This window comes from Salvelinus sp. IW2-2015, linkage group LG4p, assembly GCF_002910315.2.
Source record: "Salvelinus sp. IW2-2015 linkage group LG4p, ASM291031v2, whole genome shotgun sequence".
Taxonomy (NCBI): domain Eukaryota; kingdom Metazoa; phylum Chordata; class Actinopteri; order Salmoniformes; family Salmonidae; genus Salvelinus; species Salvelinus sp. IW2-2015.
In genome coordinates, this window is record NC_036841.1 from 17,873,139 (window position 1) to 17,899,720 (window position 26,582).

Below are 26,582 nucleotides of genomic sequence, written 5' to 3' on the forward strand. Positions count from 1 at the left end.
CAAACTACTTATTGCAACACGTGTACTGTTAAGTTTAAATAAAATTTCATAAGAGTCCTAAAACTTTGGGGTACATTGTTTTTAATGGGGCAGGGAAACTGAAAGTGCTCTGGGAACAAAATCGTACCTGATTAACAATATGCACAGTTTGTATGTGGTCAAATCTTTGGTAACTTGTAATATGTTATTCACAATAAAATGAAATAAGGTAACTAACTGGTTGAAGCTCTATTCATTGCATTTCTATCCGCAATGTTCTGACATGATATCCAATTTATACATCATGACTTAAAATGCAGTTATCTGAACGCTCTGTTGCAGTGTATCCTCGGAACTGACCCTCTGGTGCAACTCATATTCCATAGCGCTAAAAAGGATTGGACAGTTGTACCCTATATGGTTTAAATTCCTCCTCAGAGGGCAATTAAAAGCTAATGCCTATCAGATCCAATCTACATAAATTGTTTAGGGGCTAGGGTTTGACTTGGAATTCATTATCAGCCACTCCCAATTTGTTCCTTGTCCCTAACCCTTCGTTCTCCGCAGGTGTGTAAGCAATATGGTAAAGCGCCACCACTAAACTGCTTGCACCTTATCCAGACCCTTCAGATGATCAAAGCTGCAAATCATCGAAGGGCGGGCCAAGGGGTAGGGAATGAACTGAGATCGTCTCCGAGCTGCACCTCAGGTATGTGAACTGTTATGCACCTGCCTTTTCTATAGTATCTTGTATCCAGGGCAGGTAGTTCCCTAGCCGGGTGTAGATGCCATACTTCCCCTTGGCGGCACACTTCTCCCCCCAGCTCACCACCCCTGTGAGGAACCAGGTCCCGCGGTAGTTGACCACAAAGGGACCCCCACTGTCCCCACTGCAGGCGTCCAAGCTGGCCTCCAGGTAGCCGGCGCAGAACATGTTGTCCGTGATGACCTGCTCCGTGGAGCGGATGCACTTCTGCTGGTCGACCACGGGCAGAGCGACTTTCCTCAGGAAGCGCGAGGAGCGCCCCAGGTACTGTGTGGCGCCCCAGCCTGTGACCATGCCCCTCACGTCCTCCCGCTGGAGGTGGAGGGCCAGCTGACCATTGGGAAGGCAGGCGGGCACCGCCACGGGGCTCAGCACCACGGGGGCAGAGAGGTAGACAAGAGCAATGTCGCTATCGAAGGTGTAGTCGTGGAAGTGAGGGTGGACGACGACCTTCGCCACTTTGATCTTCTGCTCGTCTGGGTCGGGACGCCGCTTGTCATAGTCCCCTGTAAAACACAGACAGACAGTTTAAACAGGCACAATGGATCATCAACATGTTGCACTTGTTGAGTTCTGAGAATATGAAATGTACTTATTCATGTCACTAAGGGAGAGTGGGTAATGTATGACATTCACATTGTCAGGATATGTTATTGTTAGCCGGGAGGGATCCTCTGGGAGGAGAAGAGACACCGTGAGTTTGGGAGGAGTGAGCACTTTGGGGTAGAGGTCAGATGAAGTGAGGAAGAACAGATATCACTAAGGTTCTGTCTAGCAACAGATGCATTGGCTGTTCAGGTGTGCAGGAGACTCAGAAGGAAGGGTTAAATATCAGTGCTTGTGTGAAATGTCGTCTGATGCAGCTGTATTGACCCTCTGGGAGAACTTGGTTAAGCTTTCATTGTGTTAGGTTCTAATTCTCAGAGAACAAAAAACTCAACAAAAACTGCTTGAGCATTTAACAGTATGCTCACTCCTTCTAAACAGTGGATCACATAGCCTCACCGATAGTCACATGGTCAGGGGTTTCCTGCATGCAGTGTGCGGCACTGACCACCCACCGCGGCCTGATCAGAGTTCCCCCACAGAAGCCATACCCATCCTCCCTCCAGAGCATGACCTGCAGGGACATGGAACAGGTATTAGGGGCCTGCCACAAACACTACATGCATTATGATTAGTGCCTGCAGTGCCAGTAGAGCTCCAATCAAGACTATCTTACCAACGGGACATTAAAAATTAATATCTTATGTTTCGTCATGGCTAAACAACGACATGGATAACATACAGCTGGCTGGGTTTTTGGTCCATCGGCAAGATAGAACAGTCGCCTCCGGTAGACAAGGGGTGACGATCTGTATTTGGTGCACGAAATCTAATATTAAGGAAGTCTCAGTTTTGCTCGCCTGAGGTAGAGTATCTCATGATAAGCTGTAGATCACACTATTTACATGAAGAGGCGATATTTTTTTCCGTAGCTGTCTATTTACCACCTCAAACCCGATGCTGGCACTAAGACGGCACTCAACGACCTGTGTAAGGCCATAAGCAAACAAGAAAATGCTCATCCAGAGGAGGCGCTCCTAATGGCCGGGCACTTTAATGCACGGAAAATTAAATCCATTTGACCTAGTTTCTACCAGCATGTTACATGTGCAACCAGAGGAAAAAATACTCTAGACCACTTTTACACCACACACAGAGATGCTACAAAGCTCTCCCTCGCCCTCCATTTGGCGAATCTGACCATCACTCTATCCTCCTGATTCCTGCTTACAAGCAAAAACTAAAAGTAGGAAGTACCAGTGACTTGCTCAATAAGGAAGTGGTCAGATGATACAGATGCTAAGCTACAGGACTGTTTTGCTAGCACAGACTGGAATATGTTCCGGGATTCTTCCGATGGCGTTGAGCACTACACCACATCAGACACTGGCTTCATCAATAAGTGCATCGATGATGTCATCCCCACAGTGACTGTACATACATGCCTCAACCAGAAGCCATGGATGACAGGCAACATCAGCACTGAGCTAAAGGGTAGAGCTGCCGCTTTCAAGGTGCGGGACTCTAACCCGGACGCTTATAAGAAATCCCTCTATGCTCTCCGACGAACCATCAAACAAAGCGTCAATACAGGACTAAGATTGAAACAGACTACACTGGCTCTGACGCTCGTCGGATGTGGTAGGGCTTGCAAACTATTACAGACTACAAAGGGAAGCACAGCCGAGAGCTGCCCAGTGACACGAGCCTACCAGATGAGCTAAATAACTTCTATGCTCGCTTCGAGGCAAGCAACACTGAAGCATGCATGAGAGCATCAGATGTTCCGGACGACTGTGTGATCACCCTTTCCGCAGCAGATGTAAGACCTTTAAACAGGTCAACATTCACAAGGCCGCGGGGCCAGACGGATTACCAGGATGTGTACTCTGAGCATGCGCTGACCAACTGGCAGGTGTTTTCACTGACATTTTCAACCTGTCCCTGACTGAGTCTGTAATACCAACATGTTTCAAGCAGACCAAGGTACCCTGCCTAAATGACTACTGACCTGGTGTACTCATGTCTGTAGCCATGGACTGCTTTGAAAGGCTGGTCATGGCTCACAACACCATTATCCCAGAAACCCTAGACCCACTCCAATTTCAATACCGCCCCAACAAATCCACAGATGCAATCTCTCTTGCACTCTACACTGCCCTTTCCCACCTGCATAAAAGGAACACCTATGTGAGAATGCTATTAATTGATTACAGCTCAGCCTTCAACACCGTAGTGCTCTCAACTCAGCTAAGGACCCTGGGACTAAACACCTCCCTCTGCAACTGGATCCTGGACTTCCTGACGGGCCACCCCCAGGTGGTAAGGGTAGGCAACACCACAACTGCTACGCTGATCCTCAACACAGGGGCCCCTCAGGGGTGCTTGCTCAGTCCCCTCCTGTACTCCCTGATCACCCAAGCACGACTCCAACACCATTAAGTTTTCCGACGACACAAATGTGGTAGGCCTGATCACCGACAACGATGAGATAGCCTATAGGGAGTTCAGAGACCTGGCAGTGTGGTGCCAGAATAACAACCTCTCCCTCAACGTACCCAAGACTAAGGAGAAGATTGTGGACTAAAGGAAAAGGAGGACCGAGCACACCCCCATTCTCATCGATGGGGCTGTAGTGGAGCAGGTTGAGAGCTTCAAGTACCTTGGTGTGGCTACATCACCAACAAACTAACATGGCCCAGGCACACCAAGACAGTCGTGAAGAGGGCATGACAACGCCCGATTCCCCCTGAGGAGACTGAAAAGATTTGGTATGGGTCCTCAGATCCTCAAAAGGTTCTACAGCTGCACCATCGAGAACATCACTGCCTGGTATGGCAACTGCTCGGCCTCCGACCGCAGGGCACTACAGAGGGTAGTACGTACGGCCCAGTACATCACCGGGCTCAAGCTTCCTGCCATCCAGGACCTCTATACCAGGCGGTGTCAGAAGAAGGCCCAAAAAATTGCCCAAGACTCCAGCCACCCTAGTCATAGACTGTTCTCTCTGCTACCGCATGGCAAGCGGTACCGGAGCGCTAAGTCTAGGCCCAAAATGCTTCTTAATAGCTTCTACCCCCAAGCCATAAGACTCCTTAACAGCTAATCAATTGGCTACTCAGACTATTTGCATTGTGCCCCCCACCCCCATGCTTATGCTGCTGCTACTCTGTTTATTATTCATGTATAGTCACTTTACCTCAACCTACATGTACATATTACCTCAATTACCTCGACCAACCTGTGCCCCCGCAGATTGACTCTGTACCGGTACCAGCTGTACATAGACTCGCTTCTGTTATTTTACCTCAATTTATTTTTGTAAATCATTTCTTAACACTTATTTTTCTTCAACTGCATTGTTGGTTAAGGGCTTGTAAAGTAAGCATTTCACTCACACCTTTTGTATTTGGTGCATGTGACAAACAAAATTTGATGTAGTAACCAAAAAAGTGTTAAACAAATAATAATAATATTTTAGATTCTTCAAAGTAGCCACCCTTTGCCTTGATGACAGCTTTGCACAGTCTTGGCATTCTCTCAACCAGCTTCATGAGGAATACTTTTCCCACAGTCTTGAAGGAGTTTCCACAGATGCTGAGCATTGGCTGTTTTTCCTTCACTCTGCGGTCCAACTCATCTCATTTGGGTTGAGGTCGGGAGGCAAGGTTATCTGATGCAACACTCCATTACGTGTTTTGGGTCATTGTCCTGTTGAAAAAACAAAATGTCCCACTTAAGCGCAAACCAGATGGGTTGGCGTATCGCTGCATAATGCTGTGGTAGCCATGCTGGTTAAGTGTGCTTTGAATTCAAATATATCACTGAGTGTCACCAGCAAAGCACCCCCACAACATCACACCTACTCCATGCTTCACCGTGGGAACCACACATGCGGCGATCATCCGTTGACCTACACTGCGTCTCAAAGACACGGCGGTTGGAACCAAAAATCTCTAATTTGGACTCATCAGACCAAAGAACAGTCTCTTATTATTATTGGTGTCCTTTAGTGGTGGTTTCTTTGCAGCAATTTGACCATGAAGGCCTGATTCACACCGTCTCCTCTGAACAGTTGATGTTGAGATGTGTCTGTTACTTGTACTCTGAAGCATTTATTTGGGCTGCCATTTCTGAGGCTGGAATGAACTTGTCCTCTGCAGCAGAGGTAACTCTGGGTCTTCCTTTCCTGTGGCGGTCCTCATGAGAGACAGTTTCAACATAGCGCTTGATGGTTTTTGTGACTGCACTTGAAACTTTCAAAGTACTTGGAATTTTCCAAATTGACTGACCTACATGTCTTAAAGTAATGATGTACTATCGTTTCTCTTTGTTTATTTGAGCTGTTCTTGCCATAATATGGACTTGGTCTTTTACCAAATAGGGCTATCTTCTATATACCACCCCTACCTTGTCACAAGACAACTGATTGAGCAAACAAAGAAGAAACCTGTTAATTTAAATGCATTCCAGGTGACTACCTCCTGAGGTTGATTGAGCTTTGCACACTTGTAGCATACTCTATCAAGGCAAAGGGTGGCTACTTTGTAGAATCTCAAATATAAAATACTTTAATACTTTATTGGTTACTACATTATTTCATAGTTTATGTCTTCACTATTATTCTACAATAATACAAATAAAGAAATGCCCTTTAATGAGTAGGTGTCCCCAAACTTTTGACTGGTACTGTATTTATAAAAAATAATGCTGCATTGTCGACAATACACAATTGGCTCGAATCCCGACGTTGTGTCCTTCACATGTAAGCTAAAGTTCCTTTGCGTGTTTCATTTATAAATCACATATTTTCTTATTGAACAAGTTCAGGTAGTACTCTCAGATGAGAGAACTATTTCACTTTGTTCCCAACTTTTTCTTCCGATTTGTGCCTACGGAACACCACCTCGTAGGCCTACCTGCCATGGACTTCCTCCCTGCCTCTCCAGCTGCCCTCCCACTATCCGGTTGTCATTAACACCCTCCATGTGTTCAGTGCTGTTCCCCCCTGGCTGGGTTGAGTTAATCCCACACAGGGTGGAAGTTGAGTTCCCTTCTCCCTCCAAGGAGACGTTGAGGTTCCCGTCAGAGTTGCAGAGGGTCAAGGCCTCGGACTCGTCCAGCAGAGAGCGATGCAGGGAAGCCTCACTCTGCTTCTTCCCACAAGGGAACGCCACTGGCAATGAAAATGTACAGGAAAACCATAACCATCTAGAGCATATGCCTCTAGAGACAGTAAAGAAATAGGTGATTTGTTTTTCAGTGCTTAGTCTACCTGCTTCAGAGCAGGTCTTGCCGTCCTCATCTAACTGGTAGCCCTCTGCACAGCTGCACTGGACCCCTGTGGTGCGCTCCTGGTTGGTGCAGTAATGCAGACAGCCGCCGTTCTTAAACTGGCACTCAAACACCTCTGGAGGAATAGAACAAGGTTCAACGAAATGGCCATTTTATGGTATTAGAAGAGTAGAAAAGAATTGACTCTTAAATTGTATTTTATTGAGCAGGCAATTAGCTCTTTTGTTTACCTGAAGGATCCTACAGTATCAATCTAAATTAGCATACAAATATTTCCTACTACAGTAATTAGTTTGCTAGCAAGTTTTATAAACAAGTCCTAATTCTATTGTTTAGATAGGGCATTCAGACCCCTTGACTTTTTCCATATTTTGCTACGTTACAGCCTTATTCTAAACAGTGCATGTCAGAACAAAAACCAAGCTATGACAAAATAATTGTCCGTAAGAGCTAAGAGACAGGATTGTGGCGAGGCACAGATCTGGGGAAGGTTACCAAAACATTTCTGCAGAATTGAAGGTCCCCAAGAACACAGCAGCCTCCATCATTCTTAAATGGAAGAAGTTTGGAACCACCAAGACTCTTTGTATAGCTGGCCGCCCAGCCAAACTGAGCAATCGGGGSRGRGGGGGGGGGCCTTGGTCAGGGTTGTCACACTGACAGGACAACCATCTCTGCAGCACTCCACCAATCAGGCCTTTATGTTACAATGTCCAGACGGAAGCCACTCTTCAGTAAAAGGCACCTGACTCATAGAGAAACAAGATTCTCTGGTCTGATGAAACCAAGATTTAACTATTTGGCCTGAATGCCAAGTGTCACGTCTGGAGTAAACGTGGCACCATCCCTATGGTGAAGCATGGTGGTGACAGCTTCCTGCTGTTGGGATGTTTTTCAGCGGCAGGGACTGTGAGACTAGTCAGGATCGAGGGAAAGATGAACGGCGCAAAGTACAGAGAGATCCTTGATGAAAACCTGCTCAAGAGCGCTCATGACCTCAGACTGGGGTGAAGGTTCACCTTCCAACAGGACAACGACCCTAAGCATACAGCCAAGGCAATGCAGAAGTGGCTTTTAGGACAAGTCTCTGAATGTCCTTGAGTGGCACAGCCAGAGCCCGGACTTGAACCCAATCGAACATCTCTTGAGAGACCTGAAAATAGCTGTGCAGCAAAGCTCCCCATCCAACCAGACAGAGCTTGAGAGGATCTGCAGAGAAGAATGGGAGAAACTCCCCAAATACAGGTGTGTGCTACGCTTGTAGGGTCATACCCAAGAATACTCAAGGCTGTAATCGCTGCCAAAGGTGCTTCAACAAAGTACTGAGTAAAGGGTCTGAATACATATCTATACATTTGCAAAAATCTGTTTTTGCATTGTTATTATTGGGTATTGTGTGTAGATTAATATAATAAAATAATTTAGAATAACGCTGAATACTTTTGTAATATGTTGGTTTTCCCTTAGATGGGAGCAAAATGTGAAAGCAATGTGGAGAGGTCACATTACACTCATTCAACTACGAGAAGGGTTGTACAGTAACTTCTGCAAGTGGTTTTCCAACAACTGTCCTGTAAGTGGTCCAGTGAGGTCACATTCACAAAAGAATCCGCCGTGCCATAACAGTTGGGACGTGTTGTACAATGATTGTAGTCCAGAGGAGGCTGGTGGGATGAGCTATAGGAGGATGGGCTCATTGTAATGACTGGAATGGAATAAATGGAACAGAGTCATATGTTTGATATCGTTCCATTTATGCCATTGCAACCTCCTATAGCTCCTCCCACTAGCCTCCTCTGTTGTAGACGTGCCAGTGTGAACGGCACCAGTCCTGTAACAGAACAATATTCAGTGTGGATTCCAGTCTATGACTGGGAGGTCCAGGGTCATGTAATTCAGGAGGTGAGAGTTTATAGACACAGGAAAACAGATGTATTATGACTGAGTAAAAGCATACCTATTGCACAGGTTTTCCCATCGTAGCGTGGGGGACACAGGCAGAGGTATCCATCCCGATCGATGGTGCAGATTCCTCCATTCTTACATGGGTTGTAGTGGCAAGGATTCAGATCTAATTCACAATTCATACAGAGACATCTCATCAAAGCTTTCCTTTTAAGTGGCAATGTGGATTTAAATAATCTAATGAAGCCATACGGTACTCACTCTTATACCTATACCAAAACTCCATCTGTAAGATAAAACAAAAAGGGACGCAGTCAGTTTGAATGTGGTATTTTGAGCTGTATGCGCTTTAGCCTACTCCTCTGACTATCCTGTGATGTAAGAAGGCCTGGTTACTTACACCTTGCATTAACATGTGGGCGGGTGGGTTTATGGTCATGAAATATTTTGTGATTAAGGGCGGGCGGGTTGAATAAAGAGAAAATAATGCATAATAAAAATCCATAAATGTATACATTCTTGTGCAATTCGTATCTATAGGCTACATTGAGTTTTTCTTTCAAAAAAAAAATGTTTTAGAAGGGAGTGTACTAATCTTATGAAGGTATCTGTAAATCATATGTGCAATGGAGCGTATGAGGACGACTCTCCGGGAAAATCTGTCTTCCTCCAGCAGGTGGCGTTTTTCATCCATCAAGCAAGGACTATTTGTATGACGGTCAATGAGAGTGTCAAATTTTTGTCAACAAAAACATGAATGGTTATTTGATCGAATAGAAGTTGTTTCGATGCATATTCCTACCATTTCTCTTCATTGAATATAGGCGGTTTATGTCAACAACCCTCATTGAGTATTCAAAAAATGATTACAATAACGAGATGTATCCACCAATCCAAAGAAAGAATAGGAAGCTAGACAGCCCTCTGTGCTGCTTTGTAACTCCCCAGGGTAAGAAGAGACATTTTTAATTTAACCAGGTAGGCCAGGTGAGACAAGTTCTCATTTACAACTGCGACATGGCCAAGATGAAGCAAAGCAGTGCGACAAAAACAACAACAACAGAGTTACACATGGGATAAACAAACGTACAGTCAAAAACACAATAGAAAAATCTATATACAGCGTGTGCAAACTGAATTAAAGAGGTAAGGTATTAAATAGGCCAATAGTGGCGAAGTAATTACAATTTAGCAATTAGACACTGGAGTGATATATGTGCAATTAGAAAATACTGGTGTGCAAAAGAGCAGAAAAACTCAAACAAATATGGGGATGAGGTAGGTAGTTGGTTGGATGTGTGCGTGGGATGGGGCAAATTTATCCAGAATCGGCCTGGGGTATCATAGTCTGGCCAATCGGAATCGGTAAAGCCCATTAGACAGCAATAGAATAGCTTAGAACAGTCTATGAGACGAGGAGGGATCTACCAGCGTACATAATTATTTGCCAATTCGGTTCCAGTCAATTTGGCAGCAAAGAGAACTCTGGAAGGAAGCAGACCAAGGAGTGAACCTAGCAACTAATGGGACCTGGGACCAGTGACACATAGTATAGCGGTGCGGCAAGCGACGTGTTACCGGTGAGGTATCGCTAACGTGGTACCGATGAGCTGAAAGTGTCGAGGAGCTTTACTCAGCAAGAGGAGCTTATCAAAGAGAACCCCTGGAGACCAGTGAGGGAGAATTTGACAAAAATAGAAGTGAGCGGAAACGCAAGACGCAGCGGGAAGTAACAGTGATGCGCCGATGCCGTAGGGTGAGTGAGCATTATGGCTTTCCGTCTGATCAAAACGTGACAAGACGTTAGTTATAGCTGATCAACATCATACTTCTAGCCAACACAGTCTAAGAATCGGCTCTAGCAGACCACACTGTCTTAATGTTTTTAGAACCTGCACTTGTTGCTAAGCAACACGTACAGTTACCCTTATATCAACTGCAAACCCGTCATCAAATGAGCATCAGTTACTGACTGTAGTCAAGCCAAAAGACCACCCAAGTGGACCACGCAGCACCTACCAATATCAACAGACTCGCGAACACTCCACAATGGGCGAACAACGAAGACACAAGAGACTGGTGTGAGAGCTGGTATCAGGAAAGTATTGTAGACCTGCACAAGGCTGGGGATGGGCACATAGGCAAGCAGCTTGGTGAGAAGGCATCAACTGTTGCGCCAATTATTAGAGAATGGGAAGAGTTCAAGATGACGATCAATCACCCCCGGTCTGGGGCGCCATGATATCTCGCCTCGTGGGGCATCAATGATCATGAGAAGGTGAGGAGCAGCCCAGAACTACACGGCAGGACCTGGTCAATACCTGAAGAGAGCTGGACCACAGTCTACAAGAAAACCATTAGTAACACACTACTCCGTCATGGATTAAAATCCTGCAGCGCACGCAAGGTCCCCGCCTCAAGCCAGCGCATGTCCAGGCCCGTCTGAGAATTTTCCATGACCATCTGGATATCCAGAGGAGGAATGGGAGAAGTGTCATGTGGTCTGATGAGACAAAAATAGGCTTTTTTGTCTAAACTCCACTCGCCGTGTTTGGAGGGAAGAAGAGGATGAGTACAACCCAAGAACACCATCCCAACCGTGAAGCATGGAGGTGGAAACATCATTCTTTGGGATGCTTCTCGCAAAGGGGACAGAGCGACGCACGTATTGAGGGTAGGATGGATGGGGCCATGTATTTCGAGATCTTGGCTAACAACCTCCTTTCCTCAGTAAGAGATTGAAATGGGTCGTGGGGTTCTTCCAGCATGACAACACCCGAAACACACAGCCAGGGCAACTAAGGAGTGGCTCCGTAAGAAGCATCTCAAGTCCGGAGTGGCAGCAGTCTCCAGACCTGAACCCAACTAGAAAATCTCTGAGAGCGGAGGATGAAGTCCGTATTGCCCAAGCGACGAGCCCCAAACCTGAAGATCTGGGATGAAGGTCTGTATGGAGGAGTGGGCCAAATAAACCCTGCTTGCGAGTGTGCAAACCTGTCAAGAACTACAGAACGTACTATGACTGCTAGTATGTGCATACAAAGGTATTCTGTCCAAATATTAAGTTCTGCTTTTCTGATGTATCAAACTTAAGCTTATGTCAGCAAAACAATGCAAATTAATTACATATACAAATAATACAGTAAATTATCTGGAGTTTGTTTAGATTCCGTCTCTCACAGTTGAAGTGTACCTATGATATAGAAAAATTACAAGACCTCTACATGCTTGTAAGTAAGTAGGAAAACCTGAAAAGTGCAGTGTATCAAATACTTGTCTCCCCACTGTATGTGAGAATGCTATTCATTGACTACAGCTCAACGTTCAACATCATAGTGCCCACCAATGCTCATCACTAAGCTAAGGACCCTGGGACTAAACACCTCCCTCTGCAACTGGATCCTGGACTTCTTGACGGGTTGCCCCAGTGGTAAGGGTAGTAGGTACAACACATCCGCCACACTGTTCCTCAACATGGGGGCCCCTTATGGGTGCGTGCTCTGTCCCCCCTGTACTCTCCATCCTTAAGTTTGCTGATGACACAACAGTTGCAGGCCTGATCACGACAACGATGAGACAGCCTATAGGGAGGAGGTCAGAGACCTGACCGTGTGGTGCAAGCTCAACAACCTCTCCCTCAACGTGGTCAAGACAAAGGCGATGATTGTGGAACTACATCGCCCATAGCACTCACTTCTGTCATTATGAAGTGCTTTGAGAGGCTAGTTAAGGATCATATCACCTCTACCTTACCTGACATCCTAGACCCACTTCAATACCGCCCAAATAGATCCACAGACGATGCAATCGCCATCGCACATCCCATCTGGGCAAGTGGAATAGCTATGTAAAAAAATGCTGTTCATTGATTATAGCTCAGCATTCACCACAATAGTACCCTCGGGCCCTGGGTCTGAACCCCTGCCTTGCAACTGGGTCCAACTGACAGACACAGCAAACCTTCTTGCCACAGCTCGCATTGATGTGCCATCCTGGATGAGCTGCACTACCTGAGCCACTTGTGTGGTTGTAGACTCCGTCTCATGCTACCACTAGAGTGAAAGCACCGCCAGCATTCAAAAGGACCAAAACATCAGCCAGGAAGCATAGGAACTGAGAAGTGGTCTGTGGTCACCACCTGCAGAATCACTCCTTTATTGGGTGTCTTGCTAATTGCTTTATATTTCCACCTTTTGTCTATTCCATTTGCACAACAGCATGTGAAATGTATTGTCAATCAGTGTTGCTTCCTAATGACAGTTTGATTTCACAGAAGTGTGATTGACTTGGAGTTACATTGTGTTGTTTAAGTGTTCCCTTTATTTTTTTGAGCAGTGTATATAAAAAACATTTTTGTCAAGCAATTATTTTAGTAAACAATTATTGTGATTCATCCTATATTGTCCCTAACATCATTACCACATAGCAACAGATGTGGGATACACACACACACGCACCCTCATACACTCCTACACCCACCCCACCCTTCCCCTACAAACAACCACGAGCCGAGCCAAACTCAAGAAATTACTTGATCTGCGAATGCAAATACAGTTGTAGCCGTTTGAGAAGGCATGCAAAATTTAACAAGAATGGGGAGATTTGATTAACCAATCAAATCCTACATGATGGAGTGTTGTAGAGGTAGACCGATTATGATTTTTCAACGCCGATACCGATTATTGGAGGACCAAAACAAGCCGATACCGATTAATCGGCTGATTTTTAAAATGTATTTATTTATTTGTAATAATGAAAATTACAACAATACTGAATGAACACTTTTATTTTAACTTAATATAATACATCAATAAAATCAATTTAGCCTCAAATAAATAATGAAACATGTTCAATTTGGTTTAAATAATGCAAAAACAAAGTGTTGGAGAAGAAAGTAAAAGTGCAATATGTGCCATGTAAAAAAGCTAACATTTAAGTTCCTTGCTCAGAACATATGAAAGCTGGTGGTTTCTTTTAACATGCATCTTCAATATTCCCAGGTAAGACGTTTTAGGTTGTAGTTATTATAGGACTATTTCTCTCTACACCATTTGTATTTCAAATACCTTTGACTATTGGATGTTCTTATAGGCACTTTAGTATTGCCAGTGTAACAGTATAGCTTCCGTCCCTCTCCTCGCCCCTACCTGGGCTCGAACAAGGAACACATCGACAACAGCCACCCTCGAAGCATCGTTACCCATCGCTCCATAAAAGCCGCGGCCCTTCCAGAGCAAGGGGAACAACTACTCCAAGTCTCAGAGCGAGCTACATCACGATTGAAACGCTATTAGCGCGCACCCCGCTAACTAGCTAGGCATTTCACAACTGTTACACCAGCCTAATCTTGGGAATTGATAGGCTTGAAGTCATAAACAGCTCGATGCTTGAAGCACAGGGAAGAGCTGCTGGCAAATGCACAAAAGTGCTGTTTGAATGAATGCTTACGAGCGTGCTGCTGCCTACCACCGCTCAGTCAGACTGCTCTATCAAATATCAAATCATAGACTTAATTATAACATAATAACACACAGAAATACGAGCCTTATGTCATTAATATGGTCAAATTCGGAAACGATCATTTTGAAAACAAAACGTTTATTCTTTCAGTGAAATATGGAACTGTTCCGTATTTTATCTAACGGGTGGCATCCATAAGTCTAAATATTCCTGTTACATTGCACAACCTTCAATGTTATGTCATAATTACGTAAAATTCTGGCAAATTAGTTCGCAACAAGCCAGGCGGCCCAAACTGTTGCATATAGCCTGACTCTGTTGCACAGAACGCAAGAGAAGTGACCCAATTTCCCTAGTTAAAAGAAATTCATGTTAGCAGGCAATATTAACTAAATATGCAGGTTTAAAAATATATACTTGTGTATTGATTTAAGAAAGGCGTTGATGTTTATGGTTAGGTACACATTGGTGCAACGACAGTGCTTTTTTTTGCGAATGCGCTTGTTAAATAACCGTTTGGCGTAGTAGGCTGTGATTCAATGAGAAATTAACAGGCATATGCAACGCAGGACAAGCTAGATAAACTAGTAATATCATCAACCATGTGTAGTTAACTAGTGATTATGTTAAGATTGATAGTTTTTTATAAGATACGTTTAATGCTAGATAGCACCTTACCTTGGCTCCTTGCTGCACTCGCATAACAGGTAGTCAGCCTGCCACGCAGTCTCCTCGTGGAGTGCAATGTAATCGGCCGTGATCGGTGTCCAAAAATGCCGATTACCGATTTATGAAAACTTGAAATCAGCCCTAATTAATTGGCCATTCCGATTAATCGGTCAACCTCTAGAGTGTTGTGACCATTTCCCCAAGCATCTCTGTGCAGTCAGACCTTTGATTTTTTTGTGCCACCAGGGCCACAATTTGCCTCCTCTCAGATTGTCCAGTTGAATTTACATAAAGTTCTCTTATTACAATATATAACAAAAATATCACACAACGCAGCTAGTGTTGCCAGCACTACCGCCAACAGAATCCCCACCGGCTAGATACAAGGTTGTCAAGGTTCTCATTAGCAGAAATCCCTTGTATTTTATGCTCACCCATCTGGAGATTTTGGCTTTGTTGGACCAACCCTGCCAGGCAGGTTCAGAAACTTAAGAGGGCGGGGCTGCTTTTGTGGGTCTCTGACAGCATTTATCTTTCTGTCTTGGCTGCGTATAGCATACTTGCAGTAGGCCTATGAAAAGGATAAGGACTTCTCCTTAGTGTATGGGTCGCTCAGGTGGGTATCTAGGGTATAGGGTTGGGGACTGTGCCATCATGAAAGGACAATAATTAAATAAACTATATTTATAATTTATTTAATTATAATTTATTTTTGAAATGTATATCCCATATCTGCACACAATTGAAAGCTCTCTCTGTCATAACTCCTGCTTGCAGACACACATGGGCTCTGGCATTTGCAACCATTTTCCTTTTTCACTCACTTAACTCCACACACATCACAATACACCCGCACATACCCACATACTGTGCCTTCTATGTCCTATGTTTGCTGTGTTTTTACCATGTTGATTCCTACCTAATTTGACGCTTTGGAGTACTTTTGTGTTCCAGTTCCGTATATTTGAAGAGGTATTTTTTCAATAATTATCCTTTCTTCTAATGCAGTTTTTTAAATCAATTTATAAATACTATAAATAGAAATACTACATTCCCTATCTTGAATGGTATAGTGTATTTGTAGTTTATTTCTTTATCAATTGTTGTATTTGATTGTTTTCCTATTATTATTTTTTTATTACAATCCGTACCATGGATAGTATTGGGTGTTCCATTACTCGACTCCTCTATGGGAACGTTGTAATATTTAGAATAGTCATGGAGTAGTCTTGGTGTCTCGGAACAATTGGTTATCAATATACAGTTATTCGACTACAAGAGTTCCAGGTTTCCCTTTTAATCTATTCACCTTGAAGAGTGGGTACAGAACTTTGCGCCGTCCGCAATTTCCTTCAGGATCGGATGATTCATGCATATTTTCTAGCCAGCAACTCTTTTACCCAGGCTTTTAATCATTATTTTATCTTTAAAGAATGCACATTTGGCAACGATTGGGATCTCATATCTCTGTGCGAAACGGTGTACATGCTGAGTTTGATTTTGCGACAGTATCGCCTGGGATCTGTAGTGATTCAAGAAATAATGATATCACCTGTCACGCCCTGACCGTAGAGAGCCTTTTTATGTCTCTATTTGGTTTGGTCAGGGTGTGATTTGGGGTGGGCATTCTATGTTCTTTAGTTCTATTATTTGTATTTCTATGTTTTGGCTGGGTAGGGTTCTCAATCAGGGACAGCTGTCTATCGTTGTCTCTGATTGGGAACCATACTTAGGTAGCCCTTTCCCTCCTTTCAGTGTGGGAAGTTAACTTTGTTTGTGGCACATAACCCTTAAGCTTCATGGTTGTTTTTCTATTGTTTATTGTTTTTGTCGGCCTCATCCTAATAAAAAGGAATATGTACGCTCACCACGCTGAGCTTTGGTCCTATTCATTCGACGGCCGTGACATCATCACACTCTCAGGATCTTCACACTCCGTCTTTGATAAGTACCAGATTTTCTCTCATCGATCTACTGTGGTCTGTATTTCAAGTAAGGCTCGTCTCAGAAACATGTTCTCCTTTTAAAGTTCTTTAACGTCCATTTCAACCGTATTGACTGTTCCTTTTAGGTTGTTTGTTTCTTTCTCCATTGTCCCAGCTTTTTAGTCACTCATCTTGAGGCTCGCCTTCAACTCCTTTATAGCTTTACTGACTAGTTCAAGTATGCCCAGTTTATCATTTGTCGACTTTAGTAAATCGGTTTCTACACTTACCATTCCCGGTGGGGAAAAGCATAAATTGTCTGTGTCCGTCGAGGAGTCTTGTTTACTTTTGGGGATTGGTTCTCCATGCTTTACACTCCCAACATGTTTGGGTGTTGATTGTATTGGTGATATTGGTCGATACATTTATCTAGCCTTATAATTTGTTGTGTTATTTTCCAGATTGAAGGTTATTGCCCACGAGTATGTGGAGTGAAGTGCTAATATTTAGTTATGCTGCACCACTGTTTTCAGTCCGCCGTGACACCTATGCCTATTGAATCCATCCAGAAAGTTAATTTAGGCAAAAATGAAAGGAGGCTCACTCATGTTTAGGCTATCCTAACGTCCAATTCTTAAAAAACAGGTATCAACTACAGTAACAGTCCAAAGTTTGGACACACCTACTTATTCAAGGGTTTTTCTTTATTTTTTAAAACTATTTTCTACATTGTAGAATTTTTATTTCACCTTTATTTAACCAGGTAGGCTAGTTGAGAACACGTTCTCATTTACAACTGCGACCTGGCCAAGAATAAAGCAAAGCAGTTCGACACATACAACAACACAGAGTTACACATGGAATAAACAAAAATAGTCAATAATACAGTAGAAAAAATCTATATACAGTGTGTGCAAATGAGGTAAGATAAGGGAGGTAAAGGCAATAAACAGGCCATGATGGCGAAGTAATTACAATATACCAATTCAACACTGGAGTGATTGATGTGCAGAAGATGAATGTGCAAGTAGAGATAGAGGTGCAAAGGAGCATGATAAATAAATAAATACAGTATGGGGATGAGGTAGTTGGATGGGCTATATTACAGATGGGCTATGTACAGGTGCAAGTCCCCAGCTCCGGCACATCCATGCCTATGCGGGGGCGACCATTTCGGGCAAGGACACACACTCCCTGGGTGTCGAACACGCAGAAGCAGCATTTGACGACCCTCGGTCATGCATCCATTGCAGGGTTTTTGCTGCTAACACCCTCCAGCGGAGAGTGCGCAGAGCAGCCCGACGTAGTTTGTCTCCCACTTTTAACTCAAGCGGGGAGACTGCCTCACAGACACCGCCCTCATAGGCTGACATTTTTGATGGCTAACCCAAGGACCTTCACCCACTTTTCCTTTCGAGCCGAAGGAACTGTTTGGGCCAGGTGTCGCCGCCATGAGAACTTCAAAAGGAGGGCGATGCCTTCAACTCCTGTCTGCCCCGTAGACTCAGGAATGGTGGCTACCTGGCCTACCCCTCCACAAGCCAGAGCTGCGTGGCAGGGAGAGGGCAATTAGCTGGCACCAGAACTTTCTGCCAGATCTACCCCACAGTTCAGGGTAGCCAACAGTTCAATCCATGTTCTGGCCTGCCTCCTCTCGGGTGGTGCACAGACTTTCTCCCCACCACTATGGGGGAGAGGCACATTTGTGCTCATAAAATCCTACCCTTTGTGCAGCTACTCATTTTCATGTGTTTACTCTCAAGGAAGATGGAGGGAATCCACTATGCCCTCTGTGCCACGGCTCTCCCCCCAGTTAAAGTAGCTGGGGCAGGATGGCAAATTGTCAGTCGCCAGCAAGCACCGTCCCCATGTTCCAGTGTGTTAACACTTCCCATTTAAAAAAAAAGCCTCTGTTGTATCCAGGCGTCATGCCAAGGACAATGAAAAATATACATTCTCCATAGCCACCTGAGGGCGATCGGGCGTCACTAGTGAGCGAGAGTTGATCAAGCTGTGGTCAAGTCGTTCACCTCAGTTGGCCTGCAGGACGCTCGTTTTCACTTAAGCATTCTGCCAGTACACAGGAGGTTTCTGAAGTTTGCTTTTCAAGGCACAGCCGATGAAGTGTAGTGGCGAACATCAACCGACAGATTGACTACACAGACTATCTGCCAGGATTATTCTTTGGCGCAGAGCACACTTACTGCCCATACACACGGCTCATGTCTCGGGCGTACTGAACTCATTTTCCAGAGGGAATCCCCATCTAAGGGACTGGAGACTCCTTCCCCAAGTGGTGAAACAGATCTGGGAGAGATGGGGTTAAGCGTCCGTAGAGCTCTTCGCATCACAAGAAAACGCTTACTGCCTGTTGTTTCTCGTGCTAGCAGGAGACGCACCACTGGGGTTGGATGAGGGTGTTGCTTTACACTTTTCCTCCCCTCACTCCCCACTCTGGCCAGACTGAGGGGAAAAAGGCTTATCCCTCATCTTGATAGCCCCTCAATGGCAAGGCAAGCTCTGGATAACGCAGATCACTCTCCTGCTATATGACGAGCCTTGTCAACTACCGTTACTAAGTAGACGGTGTGAAAGAAGCCGGCGCAGGGGATGGCTGCCGTTTTATGGGCTCTTAACCAACCGTGCAAATTATATATATTTTTTCATATTGTTTAACTTATTTTGTACATTGTTGGATTCGACATTTTGAACATTGAGATATGAAATAAATGATAGGAAAGACGCTTAGAATCAAAGGAGAAAGAGACTGGGCCTCTGTAGAAAGACGGATAGCTGTGGAATGTGTTGGGGACGGGAGCAGAGCACCGTGTTGATACAGGGGAGACAGATTGACATCTGTGGATTAGATGAAGGAGGGGTTGAGGTCAGGAGATGAGGACAGATTCCCTTAAGGGAGTAATAAGGGTTATCCTGTTACCCTCTTTCTGTTGAACCATAAGATGTAAGGATTGGAGAGAAGGCGTGTCTTAAGTAGGATGTATATAACTGATGGAGAGAAATGTTTTGGTGTCTGAATACAGCTGTACAGAACTTTTGGGAATAATTACACTTGGTTAAAGCTCCTCTAGTGTCCGTGAATTATTTACTCTGAAAAATAAGAACCTAACAACATAATTTTGCTGCTACCGTCTCTTATCACCGAAAAGAGCTTCTGGACAGTGATTACTCACCTTGAACTGGACAAATAATTTTTAACGAGTCGGACGAGACACCCGAGCAGGCCCTCATCCCCATAATTCGCAGGAGATCGGGGTGACTTGTGAGGATAATCTGCCTTTGCCATCGGTACTATTGGCCAACGTACAATCGCTGGATAATAAATTGGATGAACTACAAGCACGTATATCCTACCAACGGGACATTAAAAACTGTACTATCTTATGTTTCACCGAGTCGTGGCTGAACGATGACATGAAAATAACATACAGCTGGAGGGTTATACATTGTATCGGCAGGATAGAACAGCAGCCTCTGGTAAGACAAGGAGTGGCGGTCTATGTATATTTGTAAACAACAGCTGGTGCACGATATCTAAAGAAGCCTTGAGGTTTTGCTCGACTGATGTAGAGTATCTCATGATAAGCTGTAGACCACACTATCTACCTAGAGTTGTCAACTATATTCTTCGTAGCTGTCTATTTACCACCACAAACCGATGCTGGCACTATGACTGCACTGAATGAGCTGTATACGGCCATAAGCAAACAGGAAAAAGTTAACCCGGGGTGGCACTCCTTGTGGCCAGGATTTTAATGCAGGGAAACTTAAATCCGTTTTACCAATGACGAGATGTGCAAAAAGAGGGAAGAAAACAATACACCAGTGGTTCCCAAATGTTTTATAGTCCCGTACCCCTTCAAACATTCAACCTCCATCTGCGTACCCCCTCTAGCACCAGGGTCAGTGCACTCTCAAATTTTGTTTTTAGCCTGCCACACACACACACTATTCGATACATTAATTAAACATAAGAATGAGTGTGAGTTTTTGTCACAACCTGGCTCGTGGGAAGTGACAGAGCTCTTATACGATCAGGGCACAAATAATAATATAATAATAATCAATAATTTTGCTCTTTATTTAACCATCTTACATATGAATAACTCACCACAGGTTAATGCGAAGGGTGTGCTTGAAAGGATGCACATAACTATGCAATGTTGGGTTGTATTGGAGAGAGTCTGTGTGTGGATAATGATTTAAGACAGTCTGTGCTTGTATTTAGTTTTCATGCCAGTGAGGGCCGAGAATCACTCACATAGGTACGTGGTTGCAAAGGGCATCAGTGTCTTAACAGCACGATTTGCCAAGGCAAGATACTCTGAGCGCAGCCCAATCCAGAAATCTGGCAGTGGCTTCTGATTAAATCCAATTTTCACAGAACCGCTTGTTGCAATTTTGATGAGGCTCTCTTGTTCAGATATCGGTAAGTGAACTGGAGGCAGGGCATGAAAGGGATAACGAATCCAGATGTTTCTGTCATCTGTTTCAGGAAAGTACCTGCGTAATTGCGCACCCAACACACTCAGGCGCTTCGCTATATCACATTTGACATTGTCCATAAGCTTGAGTTAATTTGATCACAAAAAAATCATACAATGATGGAAAGACCTGTGTGTTGTCCTTGTTAATGCAGACAGGAAAGAGCTCCAATAGCCTCAATTTTGTCCAGCACATTGAATATAGTTGCGTAGAGTCCCTGAATTCTAAGATTCAGATCATTCAGGCGAGAGAAAACATCACCCAGATAGGCCAGTCGTGTGAGAAACTAGTCATCATGCAAGCGGTCAGACAAGTGAAAATTATGGTCAGTAAAGAAAACTTTAAGCTTGTCTCTCAATTTAAAAAATACATGTCAATACTTTGCCCCTTGATAACCAGCGCACTTCTGTATGTTGTAAAAAAGTTACATGGTCACTGCCCATATCATTTCATAGTGCAAAAAATACACGAGAGTTCAGGGGCCTTGCTTTAACAAAGTTTTCACTGTAGTGTCCAAAACGTCTTGCAAGCTGTCAGACATTCCCTTGGAAGCAAGAGCTTCTGGTGGATACTGCAGTGTACCCAAATGGCATCGGGAGCAACTGCTTGCATGCGCGTTACCACTCCACTATGTCTCCCTGTCATGGCTTTTGCGCCATCAGAACAGATGCTCACATGGACCGTTAGTGGAATTCCTGCGAGAGAGTAATGGTTAATGTGATTGGATGTTAATTATTTGACTAGGCTACCTGTATTTGACATTGTGTTGTTATTTCGCTGAACACTAGATGGTTTCATTTTATTTTTGGCAGTGAAACGAGGCTACTCAGGTGAGAAAAAAACCTCACCCAAATGTATAGCCACGTTGGAAAATATAAATGGACTGTTTGAAAATGTGAAGAAAAGAAATGTCGTACCCCCGACGGCATTGCGCGTACCCCAGTTTGGGAATACCTGCTTTAGATCACCTTTACTCCACACACAGAGACGTGTACAAAGCTCTCCATCGCCCTCCATTTGGCAAATCTGACCAGAATTCTATCCTCCTGATTCCTGCTTAAAAGCAAAAATTTAAGCAGGAAGCACCAGTGACTCGGTCAATAAAAAAAGGGTCAGATGAAGTAGATGCTAAGCTACAGGACTATTTTGCTAGCACAGACTGGAGAAATGTACCGGGATTCTTCCGATGCCATTGAGGAGTACACCACATCAGTCACTGGCTCCATCAATAATTGATGATGTCGTCCCCACAGTGACTGCACGTACATACCCCAACCAGCAGCCATGGATTACAGGCAACATCCGCACTGAGCTAAAGGTTAGAGCTGCTGCGGAAGCTTATAAGAAATCCCACTATTCCCTCTGACGAACCATCAAACAGGCAAAGCATCAACACAGGACTAAGATCGAATCTACACCGGCTCCGACGCTCGTCGGATGTGGCAGGGCTTGCAAACTATTACAGACTACAAAAGGAAAGCACAGCAGAGAGCTGTTCAGTGACACGAGCCTACCAGATGTGTTAAATTACTTCTATCCTCACTTCGAGGCAAGTAACACTGAAACATGCATGAGAGCATCAGCTGTTCTGGAACAACTGTGTGATCACGCTATCCGGAGTAAATGTGAGTAAGACCTTTAAACAGGTCAACATTCACATTCACAGACGGATTACCAGGACGTGTACACCGAGCATGCGCTGACCAACTGGCAAGTGTCTTCACTGACATTTTCAACCTCTCCCTGTCTGTAATACTAACATGTTTCAAGCAGACCACCATAGTCCCTGTGCCCAAGAACACTAAGGTAACCTGCCTAAATGACTACCGACCCGTAGCACTCATGTCTGCAGCCATAAAGTGCTTTGAAAGGCTGGTCATGACTCACATCAGCACCATTAACCCAGAATGCTAATCATTGACTATGGCTCAGCGTTCAACATCATAGTGCCCTCAAATTTCATCACTAAGGTAAGGACTATGGGATTAAACACCTCCCTCTGCAACTGGATCCTGGACTTCCTGACCCGCCGCCCCCAGGTGGTAAGGGTAGGTAACAACACAACTGCCACACTGATCCTCAACATGGGGGCCCCTCAAGGGTGCGTGCTCAGTCCCCTCCTGTACTTCCTGTTCACTCATGACTGCACGGCCAGGTCTGACTCCAACACTTTCATTAAGTTTGCAGAATACACAACAGTGGTAGGCCTGATCACTGACAATGACGAGACAGCCTATAGGGAGGAGGTCAGAGACCTGGTCGTGTGGTGCCAGGATAATAATCTCTCCCTCAACGTGATCAAGACAAAGGAGAAGATTGTGGGCTACAGGAAAGATTCTCATCGGCGGGGCTGTAGTGGTGCAGGTTGAGAGCTTCAAGTTCCTTGGAGTCCACATCACCAACAAACTAACATGGTTCAAGCACACCAAGACAGTCGTGAAGAGGGCACGACAAAACCTATTCCCCCTGAGGAGACTGAAAAGATTTGGCATGGGTCCTCAGATCCTCAAAATGTTCTACAGCTGCACCATCCTGACAGTTTGCATCACTACCTGGTATGGCAACTGCTCGGCCTCCGACCGCAAGAGACTACAGAGGGTAGGTACGGCCCAGTACATCACTGGGGCCAAGCTTCCTGCCATCCAGGACCTCTATACCAGGCGGTGTTAGAGGAAGGCCCTAAAAATTGTCAAAGACTCCAGCCACCCTAGTCATAGACTGTTCTCACTGCTACCGCACAGCAAGCGGTACCGGAGCGCCAAGTCTAGGTCCAAGAGGCTTCTAAAGAGCTTCTACCCCCAAGCCATAAGACTCCTGAACATCTAATCAAATGGCTACCCAAACTTTTACGATGCTGCTACTCTCTGTTATTATCTATGCATAGTCACTTTTAAGAACTCCACCTACATGTACATATTACCTCAATTACCTCGACTAACCGGTGCCCACGCACATTGACTCTGTACCGGTACCCCCTGTATATAGCCTCGCTATTGTTATTTTACTGCTGCTCTTTAATTATTTGTTACTTTTAGGTGTTTTTCTTAACTGCATTGTTGGTTAAGGGCTTGTAAAGTAAGCATTTCACTTTCACTAATACCTGTTGTATTTGGCGCATGTGACATAACATTTTAGTTGATCTGCTGACCCAAGCAAACAGAGAGATTTTCAAGGCCCTCTGTGTCCAGGACGAATGCTGTGCATAAACCTGGGTAGGGCGAGAGCCTTTGAGCAAAAGCAAACAAGTCTTTGTGCCCCTCTCTCGTCAACAGTTATGTGGAAGCTATTATATTGGCCTATAAAAGCAAGGGGTTACAGCCTCCAGAGGGTCTAAGGGCTAACTCCATCAGAGGTATGGCTACCTCTTGGGCACTGTTCAAAGGCATCTCCTTACAGGAGATTTGCTATATGGCTTGTTGGGCATCCCCTCATACTTATATGAGGTTCTATAGACTAGACGTCACTGCGTCCTCTTTGTGCATATTGTCCTTAGCGTCGGGACCTCCGAGGGTTGATATTGAGAGTACCTGGCTTCGGCAAGCGTGTGCGATATGGGAGTTGGCCGTATCCCACTAGTGAGATGTCAAAACGAATAATTGAAAGAGAACTAAAGGCTACTTGTGTAACCCCAGTCCTCTGATATTATGAGTGAGACATCTCACCACATTCCCCTACGCGCAAGCTCAGAGGCCAGGCGGGTGACTCTTTAGTATGAGGTGAAGGGCTTCGATAGATGTACATGATTGGTTCTTCAAGCTACTTAGGAGATTCTGGTTAATTCCACTAGTGAGATCTCTCACTCATAATATCAGAGAACCGGGGTTACGCAAGTAACCTTAAGTTTGTCTTCCAGTCAAGATGATCCAATCACTATCTAATCAAGGCTCGGTGAGTCTACACATGGTATTAAAATGTATCTCTTATTGGTCCACTGTGACCAGATGAGGGCACAAATCAGAATGTGGTCAAAATCTGGACATAGGACACATGTTAGCGCAAAGTATAAACAGAGCGTTCATAAGCTCTGTTCCAGGGCATCAGTGCGCATTCCCTGGACCAGAGCTTTCATGTGATGGAGCTGTGCTAGTACCGTCTTCTCCTTGGTCTGGAAGATCTCAGCAGCCTCCTCCTGGGAACAGGTCTCCTCGTAGCACTCCCGCTCCAGGTTGCCGGGCATCATCTCCTCAAGGAAGAAGTTGGCCCTGGGCCGCCGGGGCCCTCGGAGCAGCTGCACTGCACGCCTCTGCTCCAGAAACACTGGGTACAGTGGAGTAGGGTGAAGTCGCCACTAGATGTTGATCTTGAATCAGTTTAGCATTTCCCCCACTTATGGTTAAAGTTAAGATTGGGGGAGGGGAAGCTGATCCTAGATCTGTACCTAGGGGAAACTTCACCCCAGAGCGGGCACAATGCTTTAGTCCTGTGTGGCTCAGTTGGTAAGAGCATGACACTAACTAGGGCAGGGTTGTGGGTTCAATTCTCGCAGTGATCACCACACATAAAACATGTTGGCCTATGTACTGTAAGCTGCTTTGAAAAAAAAAAAGTGTCTGCTAAGTGGCATTCATATACAATACTGACATCTGCAACCCAGACATTGACAAGGGCCTCAAGAGCATAGATTTGCTGGTTTTAGTTGTGTAGCTTAATCATATCACTGAATTGAGTTATATTTGAATGTATGACACCCATCACAAACGTAAATATCTCATTAAGTATCTAGTAAGCTGGAATTGAGGTGGTTTAATTAACGATTGCAAATACAGCACAATAAATGGGCCCGTTCCACTCTGACTACAAGGTGAGGTGTTACCTTTTGATTCAAACAGGGAACAGACAGAGACCAGAAGTACTGTGAGGAGCCAACCGTCAGACTGTGACATTCCTGCGCTCCAGGTAGAAGTTGAAGGGAGGGAACTGGGATCAGCTAGACTTTTCTGTGTGGACAAAAGTATACAAAATGGTAAGAAAGGCAGGAACTGGAATAGGTAACCAGGAGTGCTTTATCCATATTACCACATAGAATTTCCTTGGTAAAAACAACCAAATTGACAGTGCTAATCCTTTAGCAGTAGTGGTCTGAATTTATGAGAATCCTATTGTTGTCTTTACTTAATCCGTGTCCATGTAGTACATACTTTGAGATATCTACTCTGTGCCTGGAGCACACATTACCCCGTCGGTTCACTAATCAAGATTTAGTTATGAGAAATAACCTACCGTTTTCTGTGGGTGTCTGCTAAAATGGTGGCATTTCCCCACAAGCTCGGCTATTGATCTTTAACTAGATTCTAAATGTTGACACAGTGAATCATTGGCACTGGCCAGGGCAGCGTTCAAGGCACTCGACAGTTTTGCACTATTCATCATACTCATGTCTGATTCTAAAGAATCATGAGACTGAATGTCTTAATGAGAAGGAAAAAAAAATTCTGCCGTAGTTCTAAAGTGTGGCCAGGGAAGCCATATGTTAAAAACAATGTTGGACCTTCCATTTATGAACGAAACATTTTTAAACATGGCTAAACATTGAA

The 26,582-nt window shown here is 44.5% G+C and overlaps 1 protein-coding gene across 1 annotated transcript; it reads right to left on the bottom strand.

Annotated features, from left to right (window-relative positions):
• Nucleotides 1-64: 64 nt before the first annotated feature.
• Nucleotides 65-26,359, bottom strand: LOC111960637 (coagulation factor IX). Its single transcript, XM_023982736.2, has 9 exons — nt 26,269-26,359; nt 25,862-25,985; nt 25,139-25,305; nt 8,753-8,777; nt 8,544-8,657; nt 6,567-6,701; nt 6,211-6,467; nt 1,751-1,865; nt 65-1,251 (listed from the first exon to the last, which is right to left on the bottom strand). Exons 2-9 carry the CDS (start codon nt 25,929-25,931, stop codon nt 701-703), a joined length of 1,434 nt encoding a protein of 477 aa, XP_023838504.1. The 5' UTR covers nt 25,932-25,985; nt 26,269-26,359; the 3' UTR covers nt 65-700.
• Between the last annotated feature and the right edge of the window lie 223 nt (nt 26,360-26,582).

What these genes read in the sequence shown, in the direction of transcription:
- LOC111960637 (XM_023982736.2), bottom strand. Translation starts at nt 25,931, where the DNA reads ATGTCACAGTCTGACGGTTGGCTCCTCACAGTACTTCTGGTCTCTGTC. An exon ending in AGGGAGGAAGTCCATGGCAG is followed by an intron (nt 1,866 to 6,210) that starts GTAGGCCTACGA and finishes ATGTCCCTGCAG; the next exon opens with GTCATGCTCTGGAGGGAGGA. An exon ending in CCCTGACCATGTGACTATCG is followed by an intron (nt 1,252 to 1,750) that starts GTGAGGCTATGT and finishes TGTGTTTTACAG; the next exon opens with GGGACTATGACAAGCGGCGT.